The sequence below is a fragment of the Sinocyclocheilus rhinocerous genome, unplaced genomic scaffold (genome assembly GCF_001515625.1).
Source record: "Sinocyclocheilus rhinocerous isolate Xijiao unplaced genomic scaffold, SAMN03320098_v1.1 scaffold461, whole genome shotgun sequence".
NCBI lineage: Eukaryota > Metazoa > Chordata > Actinopteri > Cypriniformes > Cyprinidae > Sinocyclocheilus > Sinocyclocheilus rhinocerous.
Window position 1 is genome coordinate 97848 of NW_015624123.1, and position 14093 is coordinate 111940.

The 14093-nt window shown below is 38.3% G+C and overlaps 4 protein-coding genes across 4 annotated transcripts in view; 3 read left to right on the top strand and 1 right to left on the bottom strand.

Annotated features, from left to right (window-relative positions):
* shmt1 (serine hydroxymethyltransferase 1 (soluble)) overlaps positions 1–2000 on the top strand; it is a 7132-nt gene extending 5132 nt beyond the window's left edge. The window contains exons 9-12 of the mRNA XM_016549318.1: positions 824–946; positions 1072–1188; positions 1292–1402; positions 1482–2000. Coding sequence (XP_016404804.1) covers positions 824–946; positions 1072–1188; positions 1292–1402; positions 1482–1654 — 524 coding nt within the window. The 3' untranslated portion in view covers positions 1655–2000. The remainder of the gene's footprint in view (positions 1–823; positions 947–1071; positions 1189–1291; positions 1403–1481) is intronic.
* A 232-nt stretch (positions 2001–2232) lies between these two features.
* Positions 2233–7044, bottom strand: smcr8a (Smith-Magenis syndrome chromosome region, candidate 8a). The gene is made up of 2 exons (XM_016549307.1): positions 4514–7044; positions 2233–4361 (listed from the first exon to the last, which is right to left on the bottom strand). The coding sequence occupies exons 1-2, from the start codon at positions 6637–6639 to the stop codon at positions 3914–3916; spliced, it is 2574 nt and encodes an 857-aa protein (XP_016404793.1). The 5' UTR covers positions 6640–7044; the 3' UTR covers positions 2233–3913.
* A 681-nt stretch (positions 7045–7725) lies between these two features.
* On the top strand, positions 7726–9530 carry LOC107737959 (DNA topoisomerase 3-alpha-like). Its single transcript, XM_016549615.1, has 9 exons — positions 7726–7972; positions 8127–8186; positions 8280–8353; positions 8437–8512; positions 8600–8708; positions 8793–8936; positions 9023–9193; positions 9324–9422; positions 9520–9530. The coding sequence occupies exons 1-9, from the start codon at positions 7802–7804 to the stop codon at positions 9528–9530; spliced, it is 915 nt and encodes a 304-aa protein (XP_016405101.1). The 5' UTR covers positions 7726–7801.
* Positions 9414–14093, top strand: part of LOC107737704 (DNA topoisomerase 3-alpha-like) — an 11745-nt gene continuing 7065 nt past the window's right edge. The window contains exons 1-11 of the mRNA XM_016549296.1: positions 9414–9789; positions 9944–10003; positions 10097–10170; positions 10254–10329; positions 10417–10525; positions 10610–10753; positions 10840–11010; positions 11141–11244; positions 11357–11431; positions 12003–12085; positions 12594–12801. Coding sequence (XP_016404782.1) covers positions 9619–9789; positions 9944–10003; positions 10097–10170; positions 10254–10329; positions 10417–10525; positions 10610–10753; positions 10840–11010; positions 11141–11244; positions 11357–11431; positions 12003–12085; positions 12594–12801 — 1275 coding nt within the window. The 5' untranslated portion in view covers positions 9414–9618. The remainder of the gene's footprint in view (positions 9790–9943; positions 10004–10096; positions 10171–10253; positions 10330–10416; positions 10526–10609; positions 10754–10839; positions 11011–11140; positions 11245–11356; positions 11432–12002; positions 12086–12593; positions 12802–14093) is intronic.

Here is a 14093-nt window from a genome sequence, read left to right on the forward strand (position 1 = left end):
ATGTATGGATTACTTGGATTGTTACCGACATCTGGTGAAAATTTCATGTCAACAGCACCTTTAGAAATATATTTACTGAGAAAAATGGTGACGTGTTCAATACTTATTTTACCCGCTGTATAGTATATATATATATATATATATATATATATATACTGAATTTACCCTGAGAGTTATTACTTGACTTAAATTCAAAGACAAAAGTAATGTTTTAAATATTTTACAATCTTCAGATTGTTTTAATGGAATATATGCATGTAAACATTAATTTAACAATGAAACCGCTTTAATTAAACAAATTAATTTGATACTATACATAGTCTAAATGTAATATTTTTGTAAGTCTTATTAAAATTAAACGGCAAATATTTATTAATTATAAATTACATGATTTCAATAAGTGTTTATTAATATTATCACTTTACTAAATTTACTAATAAAAAAAAAACTTGACAAATGATTATTAATATTTATGAAAATGGACATAAAGCACATACCATATGTGCTTTATTTAAATGAAACCATAAGTATTAATATGTATTAATAATTTTATAAATTATTTACATTTATTAGTGTTTTTAATTTAAAAAAAGACAAATTCAATTGTATGACAATCGATTGTTAATATTCCTGATTGCATTTTTTTTCTACCCAATATGCCTTGTTTATTTAAATTAAATAGTAAATATTTATTAATTATATAATTAATTATTTACGTTGTTTATTAATGTTATCACCTAAACATTTTTTTACTTTTTATGACAGCTAATTATCAGTATTCTTAGTTATGTGCTTTATTTTATTTGTTTGATGTGATGCGCAGGGGTTGCTGTTGCTTTAAAGCAGGCTCTGACTTCAGAGTTCAAGACCTATCAATTGCAAGTTCTAGCGAATTGCAGGGCTTTAGCAGCCAGCCTAATGGAAAAGGGCTACAAAGTTGTTACAGGTGAGTTCTTTAAAGATTTAGTAAGGATTTAATAAATTATACGTAAATGAAACCGTTGGCTGAGAGTGACAGAGACTGGATACAGTCGCAGCTGTGTTCACTTTATCTTTTGTGTTTATATGTAGGTGGCTCAGATAATCATCTCATCTTGGTTGATCTGCGTTCAAATGGAACTGATGGAGGCAGAGCAGAGAAAGTACTGGAGGCTTGTGCCATTGCCTGCAACAAGAACACCTGCCCAGGTGCATTGGAAAAAATAGCATCATGTTAGACATCTTTATATGTTTTACAACAACAATCGAACCAGTTATTCCACTGATTCTTTTTCCAAAATTTGTAATAAAGGTGATAAAAGTGCCTTGCGCCCCAGTGGCCTTCGTTTAGGGTCTCCTGCTCTTACGTCTCGAGGACTGTTGGAGGAGGATTTCCGTAAAGTTGCCGAGTTCATTCACCAGGGTGAGCTTTATGCAATAATGTAACATTAAAGAGTATTGTTCTTGATATTATAATTGTCAATATGTGTATCTGCCCGCAGGCATTGAGTTGACATTGGAGATCCAAAGAAACATGAATCCTAAAGCAACTTTGAAGGAGTTTAAGGATGAACTGGCTCAAAATGAGAAGTACCAACTGAAAATAAATGAAACTCGAAAGGAAGTCGAAGACTTTGCTGGAAAGTTCCCAATGCCTGGGCTGCCAGAGTTATAATTACTGTCTTTCTGACTATTTGCTAAGATTTCTATCGATTTAATGGGCACAAAGGCTTGAATACCACTCAGCAGTCCACTGCAATCATCATGCACCTCAATGTGATGACTTCCCTTTCATATAAATCACCAAATTATCTGTTTTTGACTATACATTTAATTAGTTTCTCTAGTGTGTTCTAGTCACGTTTTCTCTCACTTCTGTGGTTATACCCATTGCAGAATAAGCCAAAGTAATCTATGAAAAGTTTTACTGTACACTTAAAACGGATCAACAGAGAATAACCAACTGGCACAATGAATTTGTACATGCAGTGCAAATAAAGCCTGAAATATTGTAAATGTGAACATGTGACTAGACCTTTTTCTTGCTGATTAAGTGTAAAATTTACATCTCCCTGTTACTATTTACTCTAATAAGCTGATGTGTAAGTCATTACAAATTCAGAATGAGACCAATCGTGTGCCTTTTACTATATAATAAAGGAAAGTAGGTTTTTGCTAAAGACACAGACTGTGTTATAGGGTAGGTATGATGCCATTTAATAATGATGCAAAACAGAGCTAAATCAGAAATCATTTAATGAAATTGAAGGCAGAGAAATTTCACAGTGGGCAGCAACTCAAAGCACACAGATGACCCTCAAAATTTACTCGACTTAACATCCATAAATATTTTAGCATGAAGAATATACCTCCCCTTACCCTTACAAGCTCACAATACTATCTTCAAATAGATTTGCATAAAGTAGCAACAGAAATGCATGATTTAGACAGTTACAGCAAACAAGATGTGTTCAGAAACAGCAAAAAGAAATAACCTTAGCAGTTAATGTGCGTATAATGGTATGGCTTATTCTCAATTTACATTCAACAGACTACAATTAAATGCTAAAAAAAAAATCTGTCTGACAAATCGTTACAAAGGCCAATAATTACTGGGTAGCCAAAACAACTTGATATTAAGACACACTTGCGATGAAACAGCGGTGGCAGTCAAGATCTGTAATTTTGGACTACAACTGCTATCATGCAGTAGTGGGAATAACAATTACAGACAATGGATTTCGGCAACAACCACCATTATCGTTCATTTCACATCACTGCAACAGCCATTAGAATGAAGTGCCACTTCATCCACACAGTTACTCATGCTGACGTTGCTTGCACACAACTTAAGACAACAATTTCTATCCATTTTAAATATATCTAGAAAGGCTGAACAGCACAACACATGAGATACAATGGAAGTGTCTATAAATTGGCACCATATTTTGCAGTCATTACATTTTTGTGTTCTTCAAACATGCAGAAAAGTTGTATAACAGTTCTCCACAATGTGACAACTTACATACAGTACATTCGTTCAACTTATCACACAATTACGTTAAAACCCGAAGGGCAGTTGGCTCCATTTTTGTTTAACCATGCCTTTAACCTTTGTTCATTTTTGTATTATTAAAAATATTCCGTTTTCCCCTCAGATTTTATGTCCACTGGAGAGGGCAGAAAAAAGGATAAATCTGCAAACTTGCATGTTTTCCCTATGTTATTAATCAGTTTAGTGTATTAATTATTTCTTAAGCTCAGAAAGCAAGTATCAAAAAGCTTATTACTGACCAATCCATGAATTAACATCAAATTATCTGCTAACTGAAATACATATAATGCTAATGCATTTTATAAAGGCTGCGTATTGAGCAGAATGTGTATTATAAAATACTGCTCTGTTGCCACGCAAGTTAGTTCCATTAAATTATGCTTGTGATTTTCATGCAGCAACAGTTTTGTCTTGTGAAGACAAAAAAGCATTAATTATTAAATGGGATACCAGGACCAGATTAATTAAATGGTGATTAGAGACTCTCCTGGTGCTGTTCCCATGTAGCTGTAGCTGTCAATGAAAACAAGCATGTGACTACACAGATTTAAATAAGCCGTTTCATACGGCTTCTTTCAAAACAACTACTTGTGCTTGAACGACAGTAAAATTTTGCTGAGTCTTTATTTTATTTCATAGCTTTTTGTAAGGTCTTCTGACCGCAAGAGGAACCATTTTCTCCATTTTACTGAAGACGGTTTGGCAATAGATTTAAGTATGCAACCTCTACACTAAACAAATAGTCAAGACCACATTTTATAACACCAGACGTTTAACCTGCTGCTTCCTGGAATGCCATGAACAAAAACAAAGGGGATTACATTCAATACATTTGGTCTGATTTTATCGGGGTTAATGTGGAACAGATAGTGGACACATTCAGATTTTGTACAAATAGCTGGTGGTGTAATTAAAACAAAAAGACTGGTTGCCCCCCTTCGAGGACCCCTGAATGTAATGCTGCTTGATGAGCTCACTCAGGTAGTGGACGATTTTACTCTCTTCCACAGTGTAGCCGAGCTGCAACAAGAAATTAGTCCTGCGCGACGTTACCGAGCCCTGGTCGTTGATGTCCATGGGAAGGTGAATGTGATGGCAGAATGTATATAGGAAGGCCTTGGCTGTAAGCTGAGTCAACATGCCCTGAACATGGAGGAAGTAGGTACTGCCACGTTTGATCTGAGTCCTGTGGTCTGCCAAATGGCTTACTAGTGTTCCTTTGTATGGCGGACACCGAAGGGTCTTGTTGTCACAGTCCAAAATGCTTATGTAACGGCTGTATCGATTCAAAGAGTGGAGAATGCTGGATCCAGCCGGGGAGGCAGCTCTGGGGGAGAAAAAAAAAAAAGATTAAATACCAAAAATAATGAACAAACACTGCACTTTTGGCCACTGATTTAAAGCATTGCAAGCAAAAAAAATGGCTGCTTTTGAAACTATGATACTGAGTTATTGATTGACTACAGGTCGGCCACATACCTCTGCAATCCAATAAGTTTCCATCTCTGCAGGTCGGTAAGCTGAAATGGCGATGAAAGCCACGGTTGGACGGTTTCACCGTACTTGCCGAGATTGGGAACGAAAATGAACAAAGCATTGACTAGCTTCCTCACCGTGCCCTCGTCCACCCCTAAAATAACGAGCGTTCGGCCACTCAGAAGGCAGAAAATGGCTTGCTGAGCAAACGGATATTGCCTGATGAATCGAAGAGCACTGTGACCAGCTTTCTTCTTCTGCTTTAGTGTCAACGCACTGCCGTAGGTGAACGGAGACACCGCTTGGTCAGAACTGGTGGAGGCGCTCATGAAGCTCGTACTATCGGAGACATCTTCGATATTAATTTTTGCCACCTCCTCAGTGTTTAGCTCAGAAAAAGTCAGTCCCATGTTTGGGCTTTCTGCGAGGGCTGACTCTTCTAAAGTGTAGTCCACCTGTAAGGCAGGGTCTCCCTGAAGAAGAGACAGAGGTTCTTGGTTCACCACTGTGTCACCACAGCACTCCTGAGCGAGCTCAGGTAAAGGTTCCTCAAAAATGAAACCGTCCTGTCCAATACAGCAGGCTGCATCCATCGGGACTAGATTCCCGTCAGACGTCATTTGTGGGACAGCAACAGAGCAGGATGTGTTTTCAGATGGTGATGCAATGGATACCTTGCTCTTTCGTTCTAGACCATCAAAGTAATTTGCCTGTAGACTGGAAGGACTAACACCTCCAAAAGCCTCAATGCTCTTGTCGCTACTAAAACTTCCTTTGGTCTCCGTGTCGGCGGCCTCTGAGGTTTCCTGCGTAATGTCAGATGTACTGGACTCGGGAGGCCCTTCCATAGACTCCACACCTGGCTTAATGTGATCTACATCTATGCAGGTGGTGTACGAGTCGAGACTCAGCGGCTCGCCAGATATGTTCAGAATGGGGACAGTTGGATTGTTGGAAGAAATACTGAAGTTCGTTGAGGTTCCTCCGTACTCCCAGTCGCGTTCAGCTTCGAAGAGGAAACTAGTAACGCTCTGTTTGCTCAGAAGAGCCCTGTCGATCTGGCTAGTGTAAATAAGGCATAGATCTCCTCGGAATGACTTCTCAATTATGTTTAGTTGCTCTAGAGTTTGGTGGAAAAAGCTGGCATCGCAGAGCTCTTCCATCGTTTTCAAGCGTTTATCAAAGCATTTTGCAGATTTGGCCTTTATGAGCTGAGGCGTGTAAGAGGACTTTCTACTCTCGCTTTCAGTTTCCACGGTCTTATCTGCAACGTCAGAATGATTACTATTTAGTGTATCGTCTATTACACTCGTGTCAGCCGGTTTCTCCATCTCGTGTTGGACAAAATCAACATCTTTTTTCCTGGAAGGATAAGACGTTATTTGCCTCAGCAGATCTTTGTGTTCATAGATGGACTTCTCCACATTTGCTAATTCATTCGCCTTCTCAATAGCTTGTGTGGAATAACAGCCATTGTTCATTTTCTGAAGCTCAGTTTCTTTGTGCAGCACCGATCTGGTGTACTCCAGGTCTTTCAGTTTCTTTTCCAGTTCATTTGCAAAAGCTTTCCTGTTGCCTGATTTTAAAAATTCGGAAGCCTTGGAAAACTCGGATGACAGTTCTTGAAACTGATGCATGATCTTCCTTTCGTCTGCGGAAATGTAGGCCAAGCAAAAGGGGCGCACAAATCCACGAGCCTCCAAGTCGTACAGCGTCAGATGATGGACATAAGCGAACGCCCCTTCCTTGGAATCACCCAGGACAACTTTTGAATCCGCCACAAAATTGAGCTTTGGGTAGTTACTGCCAGGAGGATGCCCAACAAAGGACGCCTGGTAGTCCACAGACATGATGCGAAGTGAGAAGTAGTTAAGGTCAAATGTCCCACACACTTTGGGATCATTGGGAATGGTGAGTAAAGGCTGTGGACCGACCTGTTCTGAAAATTCAGAGACGAGTATGAAATCTTTTGAGAATTTCGCATAGGATGTCTTCGTCCAGGGATTTGCATTGGCAGCATGAGCAAACAAAGGCACAGAAAACTCCTCTGGAAGTGAGCATGGATCTGTGAAAGAGTCCCCAAAGTCATCTTCTTTGGTCAAAGCCACCACATCTGGTGAGCCAATCATGTTCTCGGAGTATATAGAGAGACATCAGCAGAGACACCCTTCCATGCTCAGTATCTAAATCGATGAAAACATAATATTTTACAAAGACATCATTTTGAAATCACAAATCATAAATACACTGTGCACTGAGGAGGACTCTCTGTCTTTGCAGCACGGCTGGTTAGTCCACTGAGCCAGATCACGATCTGATATAGATGAGCTTGAAGACGATGCTCTGGCAGACCTTTGATGTCGCCTGCCATAAATCTCATACATCTATCAATCGTCGCCGCTTACATAAACCTATTTATAATCCGGCATCTATATAACAAATCTAAACGAAGACACCGCTGTTACAATGTACTCCAGCTGCTCAATAAACTGACATTCTCTTAACAGCAGCCATATTTAAACGATCGTAACCTTCCCATGTGACTATCCTGATGAGGAAGCAGCTGCGTTTCAAAACCTAGAGAGCTGACTAGCTAGACAGCAGTTTGGGCACACTTAGTGAGCGGACTCGGAAAGCTCGTATGCTGCCCAAATATGCTACCTACGTAGGCATCTAACTAGGTTTTGAGACACAGTCTCTTGCATTTGTTATGATGCGTTGTCTGGTTGTTCAAGGGGAGAAATTATATTATGCGTAATGTATGACAAGACTCGTTATTATACATATATGCAGATTCACTGTTTTAACTAATTATTATTTGTTTTAAGTTAATTACATTTCGTTGGGAAAATACACAACACAATTCTAACCAGATTGTTTTACGGTATTTTTACGACAATTCTCGTCAGGCGCCGGAGTTATTTGTGTATATACGTGTGTAATAGGAAATAGGAATAGGAAAAGCAAAAACAAGGAAGAAATTGATTATAAATAAACCATGACTGCATAACAGCACAAGTAGGTGGCGATATGCACACAGGATGTAACACGCCAAAAAACGGAAGAAGAAGAAGAAGAAGGCGCCGGAGTTCGAAGTTGTTTACAGAGAGTTGATTCATCTGATTCATCTGCTGTTTATTAAAAACTTTTACAGAGATTTCTTTCTGTTTACGCTGATATGTTTTATCTCAGTTATCTCAGTTGTTGTCATTGTTTTATGCTATTCAACAAGCTGTTATTTTGATGTAATGTTCGGAGTGTACAGTGATCATGCGCCGCTAGATCACAGTTATGAACGTTTTGTTTAGAGCACTACGAGTGACAATTGGCAGTCGATTTTATAGACAACAATCTGTAAGCATGATACGGCGCACACAGATTAAGAAAGTGCTTTGTGTTGCTGAGAAAAACGATGCAGCTAAGGGCATAGCAGAGCTCATGTCAAACGGGAGATCGAGAAGAGTGAGTGCTGACTGTTGCACAGTTACTTTGATCTATAATGTCAGACCTTATAGTTATTAAATGAGTTGTTGTCTTTATGTCTATCAAATGTTGTTTTTATTTGTATGTAATGATCATCACTGGCAATGAATCTTTTTTTTTTTTTTCTTGACAGAGAGAAGGCTACTCTGTTTACAACAAAATATATGAGTACGAATACCACCTCTTTGGTCAAGTAAGTAATTTTTTATTTAATTATTACATTAATTATTTATATTAATAATTACAAATAAGTCTGTATTTGATCATAGTGTTTATTTGTTCACAGAATGCCACTGTAAGCATGACATCTGTGTCAGGACATCTCTTGAGTCTCGAATTCAAAGCTCCCTTTCAGAAATGGTAAAAAGTTATATTTCTTCATATCTCTTTGATAATACAGTTTAAATATTCAGTTAAACTTTGTCATGTGGTCTGTTTCACAGGCATAGTTGTAATCCAGTCCTGTTGTTTGATGCTGAAGTGGAAAAGTACTGCCCTGAGAAATTTATACCCATCAAAGTATTCATTTTCATGCGTTCACTTAGATTTGTGTTTAGAATATGAGCTTGTATTTTATATTTTAATGTATGTATTTACATTATCCAGAGGGCTTTGGAGAGAGAGGTGAGACAATGTCAAGCTCTGGTCATTTGGACTGATTGTGACAGAGAAGGAGAAAATATCGGCTTTGAGATCATTGATGTTTGCAAAGCAGGTAAGTTTAGTGCATCGTGGTTCTAGTTATTCACTGTACTGGTGCTATATATCTCTAACACCCATGGGATATCTTTTAATTAAGTGAAGCCAAACATTCAGGTCTTCCGTGCACGGTTCTCTGAGATCACCCCGAACTCCATAAGGAGAGCCTGTGAGACCCTTACTGAGCCGGATATCAACGTCAGTGATGCGGTGGATGTGAGACAGGAGCTGGATCTCCGCATCGGTAGGCAGTTCCAAATAGAAGAGAACATAAACACAAACTACTGCATTTTAGACAGTGTTTAGCGTATGTACACTGTGTTCCTTCAGGGGCATCATTTACCAGGTTCCAGACATTGCGCTTGCAGAAGATATTCCCAGAATCTCTCTCTGATCAGCTCATCAGTTATGGCAGTTGTCAGTTCCCGACCCTTGGCTTTGTGGTAGAGCGGTTTAAAGCCATTCAAGCCTTCGTCCCTGAAACTTTCTTTAAAATCAAAGGTACTCTGTTTTTTTGTTTTTGTTGTTTTTACACACTTCACATTTAATATTTTTGAACTAAATACAAGAAGTGCTTTGCAGTGTCGTCACATGTGCTTTATTGTCTGTATGTGAAATTTCTGTTTGATAGTTGTCCATGAGCCTAATGAAGAGGAATCGGTTGAATTCAGCTGGAAAAGACATCGTCTTTTCAGTCACACAGCATGCCTTGTGCGCGCCGGAGTTCGAAGTTGTTTACAGAGAGTTGATTCATCTGCTGTGTTTACACTTTATTAAAAACTTTTACAGAGATTTCTTTCTGTTTACGCTGATATGTTTTATCTCAGTTAACTTATAGGTTGTCATTGTTTTATGCTATTCAACAAGCTGTTATTTTGATGTAATGTTCGGAGTGTACAGTGATCATGCGCCGCTAGATCACAGTTATGAACGTTTTGTTTAGAGCACTACGAGTGACAATTGGCAGTCGATTTTATAGACAACAATCTGTAAGCATGATACGGCGCACACAGATTAAGAAAGTGCTTTGTGTTGCTGAGAAAAACGATGCAGCTAAGGGCATAGCAGAGCTCATGTCAAACGGGAGATCGAGAAGAGTGAGTGCTGACTGTTGCACAGTTACTTTGATCTATAATGTCAGACCTTATAGTTATTAAATGAGTTGTTGTCTTTATGTCTATCAAATGTTGTTTTTATTTGTATGTAATGATCATCACTGGCAATGAATCTTTTTTTTTTTTTTCTTGACAGAGAGAAGGCTACTCTGTTTACAACAAAATATATGAGTACGAATACCACCTCTTTGGTCAAGTAAGTAATTTTTTATTTAATTATTACATTAATTATTTATATTAATAATTACAAATAAGTCTGTATTTGATCATAGTGTTTATTTGTTCACAGAATGCCACTGTAAGCATGACATCTGTGTCAGGACATCTCTTGAGTCTCGAATTCAAAGCTCCCTTTCAGAAATGGTAAAAAGTTATATTTCTTCATATCTCTTTGATAATACAGTTTAAATATTCAGTTAAACTTTGTCATGTGGTCTGTTTCACAGGCATAGTTGTAATCCAGTCCTGTTGTTTGATGCTGAAGTGGAAAAGTACTGCCCTGAGAAATTTATACCCATCAAAGTATTCATTTTCATGCGTTCACTTAGATTTGTGTTTAGAATATGAGCTTGTATTTTATATTTTAATGTATGTATTTACATTATCCAGAGGGCTTTGGAGAGAGAGGTGAGACAATGTCAAGCTCTGGTCATTTGGACTGATTGTGACAGAGAAGGAGAAAATATCGGCTTTGAGATCATTGATGTTTGCAAAGCAGGTAAGTTTAGTGCATCGTGGTTCTAGTTATTCACTGTACTGGTGCTATATATCTCTAACACCCATGGGATATCTTTTAATTAAGTGAAGCCAAACATTCAGGTCTTCCGTGCACGGTTCTCTGAGATCACCCCGAACTCCATAAGGAGAGCCTGTGAGACCCTTACTGAGCCGGATATCAACGTCAGTGATGCGGTGGATGTGAGACAGGAGCTGGATCTCCGCATCGGTAGGCAGTTCCAAATAGAAGAGAACATAAACACAAACTACTGCATTTTAGACAGTGTTTAGCGTATGTACACTGTGTTCCTTCAGGGGCATCATTTACCAGGTTCCAGACATTGCGCTTGCAGAAGATATTCCCAGAATCTCTCTCAGATCAGCTCATCAGTTATGGCAGTTGTCAGTTCCCGACCCTTGGCTTTGTGGTAGAGCGGTTTAAAGCCATTCAAGCCTTCGTCCCTGAAACTTTCTTTAAAATCAAAGGTACTCTGTTTTTTTGTTTTTGTTGTTTTTACACACTTCACATTTAATATTTTTGAACTAAATACAAGAAGTGCTTTGCAGTGTCGTCACATGTGCTTTATTGTCTGTATGTGAAATTTCTGTTTGATAGTTGTCCATGAGCCTAATGAAGAGGAATCGGTTGAATTCAGCTGGAAAAGACATCGTCTTTTCAGTCACACAGCATGCCTTGTGCTGTATCAGATGTGCATGGAGGTGTGTGCTTCTACTTGACTTGTTAAAAACGTTTTTAAAAACATATGTAAGCTTTGTAGTTCATTATTAAGTCATCGTAAGTTTTCTGTGTTTGGTTTTAATCTTTTCTTAGGATCCGATGGCGAAAGTGATATCTGTAACAAGTAAACCAAAAAGCAAATGGCGACCTTTACCTCTCGACACTGTGGTAAGTAATTTAGAGCTTGACAGATTTTATACATTAAAACATTTGGAAATATGGACGGAAGTATGTATGTGGACACTCAGACATCACACCCATACACTACCATTCAAAAATGTGAGTTCAGTAAGATCTTTTGAAAGTTCTTGAAAGAAATCTCTTATGCTTGCCCAGGCTGCATTTATTTGGCCAAAAATACAGTAAAAGCAGTATTATTGTGAAATGTTAGTATTTAAAATAACTGTTTCTATTTTAATCAATTTTGAACTGTAATTTATACCTAATTTATTCTTACTGACCCCAAACTTTTGAATGGTAGTGTACTTTTTGTCATATAGTGTATGCTATACAACTACACGCAAGATGGTAAATATAGACAAATTTGACAGTTTTGTGTACACAATGGTCATTAGCTACTAAAGTTAGTATAGCTTGTAAATTTATTTTAAGTGACTTACACCCATTAAGACCCAAAAATGAGTACTAGTGCTGCTGAATGAGTTAAGTGTGATCAGCAACTGAATCAATGAGAAATAATGTAATATATTTGTTAATACGTTTCAATTTCTTTCTTCAGGAACTTGAAAAACTGGCTTCAAGAAAACTGAGGATAAGTGCCAAAGAAACCATGAAAATCGCAGAAAAGCTGTACACTCAAGGGTATGTTAAAGGTTATTTCATCCACATGTCTGTGGTAGTGTTGTCAAAAGACCCGGTACTTCGGTACCAAGTCGGTACTAAAAAAATGAAAACGTTACGGTACCAGGATTTTTTAAGTACCGGTGATACCGAGTACCCGGTCAACCCGGTTCGAGAATGTACAAATGGTTAACATTGTTTGTGTCACATCAGTCAGAAAAGCAGTTCTGGGCTTTTTTTTTTTTTAGCTAACTTAGTTGTTATTCTTGGCTGAATAACTCTAGAAGGTTTTAAAAGCCCTTTAAAATTAAATATGTACACAGTTTGGATTAAATTAAAGTATAGTCAAATTTTTTAATTAGCATGTTTTTGTGTTTTGCTTTGGTACCGAAATTGGTACCGAGAACCGTGGATTTTCACTGGTATTGGTACCGAATACTGAAATTTTGGTACCGTGACAACACTAGTCTGTGGCCTAAAGCATGTCTGTTGTGTCCTTTCACAAATCAGCCTGTCTGTTTCCTTCTAGGTTCATCAGTTATCCTCGTACTGAGACCAACATGTTTCCACAGAACCTGAACCTAACCATGCTGGTTGAGCAACAGACACAAGACAATGAATGGGGAAATTTTGCACAGCGCATTTTGGAAAGCGGTGGGCCCACACCTCGAAATGGAAACAAATCTGATCAGGCCCATCCCCCCATTCACCCCACCAAATACACCAACAGTTTACAGGTGAGCAACCTTCCCTCAATAGTGCGATATGCGGTATTATCGCCATATAGCCTATATATATATATATATATATATATATATATATATACAGTGAATACTTTCCGTACCCACTGTATAGGCTATATATATATAATCTGTATGTGTTACGATGTAAGGAGGTCATATTCAGAAACCAATGAAACCGAAATTAAATCGCGTTGAAACGGAAAGTGAAGTAAACAGAAGAGAATGACAAAATAACGGTCCACATAACCGAACATAAACCTGATGATAAAATCGTTAGGCTAACAATAGAACAATAGAATATATAACAATAATATATATATATAAAACAGTTAGTGCTGATCCTCGAATCTGACTGGACAAGAGACTTTTTCTGTTGATATTTCCACCTGCGCGTTCTAGACGGGCTGTCAGTCAGTGCAGTTACATTGTTGGGACTGTCTTTGAGTGAGTCTTTAAACCGTTCATTCAACTACACGTTCAAAAACGCTGATTCATTCAAAGAGAGATGTAATGAAACACGCTGATGAAATCATTTTAACTTTGAGCACCACTTTTAAAGGCTCAGCTGACCAGCTATGCGTCGATGCTAAGACAGAGATTTCGCTTTGCTTGGACGTGACAACCTCTTTTCACAAATATATATGACTCGGCCTGGAGGACAGGTCAAGGTCAGCACATGCTCAGTCGATCTCTCTCTCATTCGCTGTCTGTTTAGGCTTAAGTGCAAATCTACGGAGCCTCTGTAAAAATCAGCATGGTACACATTATGTTATCATTACTAACTTGTTTAATATTCAGTACACATGCACGAAGTGTAAAACGAGAAGGGAATAACTTTACGAAAAAAGAAAACAGCAAATATCGCGGTTGTTGTGGTCCTCTGCGGTTTGCTCGTCAATAGCGCGGTATTTAATTATAGGTAAAGTAGGCGCGTTTCCATTACAGATTTGCGCAAAACTTTGGCGATATTTGGTAAAAGTCGATAAAAAAAGTATTGCTAAATTACGGCGTTTCCATTAACCAATGTTATGCGACTGAAACGTAACCTTTTGCCTCTCACGATAAGTCATGGCAACGGATTTTGACAGATTTTGGCTATATTTATTCAGAGGAGGCGTATGCGTGTATCTTTACAGAAGCAGCACAGAGAGCCGCTTCAGAAACGTGCGTGGCACGGCTGGAATAAGCACAAGCATTGACTAGAGTGGCCGCAGTCAGCTTCAGTGGCCGTATCAGAGCCACACTGCACCGCAGACGTGTGCAGTGTAAATTGTCTAAGCATTAAT

Bases quoted from the DNA above. Each gene is read 5' to 3' on its own strand.
- smcr8a (XM_016549307.1), bottom strand. From the start codon at position 6,639: ATGATTGGCTCACCAGATGTGGTGGCTTTGACCAAAGAAGATGACTTT. The intron at 4,362-4,513 runs GTATGTGGCCGA...TTTCTCCCCCAG, and splicing joins AAACTTATTGGATTGCAGAG to AGCTGCCTCCCCGGCTGGAT.
- LOC107737959 (XM_016549615.1), top strand. From the start codon at position 7,802: ATGAACGTTTTGTTTAGAGCACTACGAGTGACAATTGGCAGTCGATTT. The intron at 8,709-8,792 runs GTAAGTTTAGTG...CTTTTAATTAAG, and splicing joins CATTGATGTTTGCAAAGCAG to TGAAGCCAAACATTCAGGTC. The intron at 9,194-9,323 runs GTACTCTGTTTT...TCTGTTTGATAG, and splicing joins AACTTTCTTTAAAATCAAAG to TTGTCCATGAGCCTAATGAA.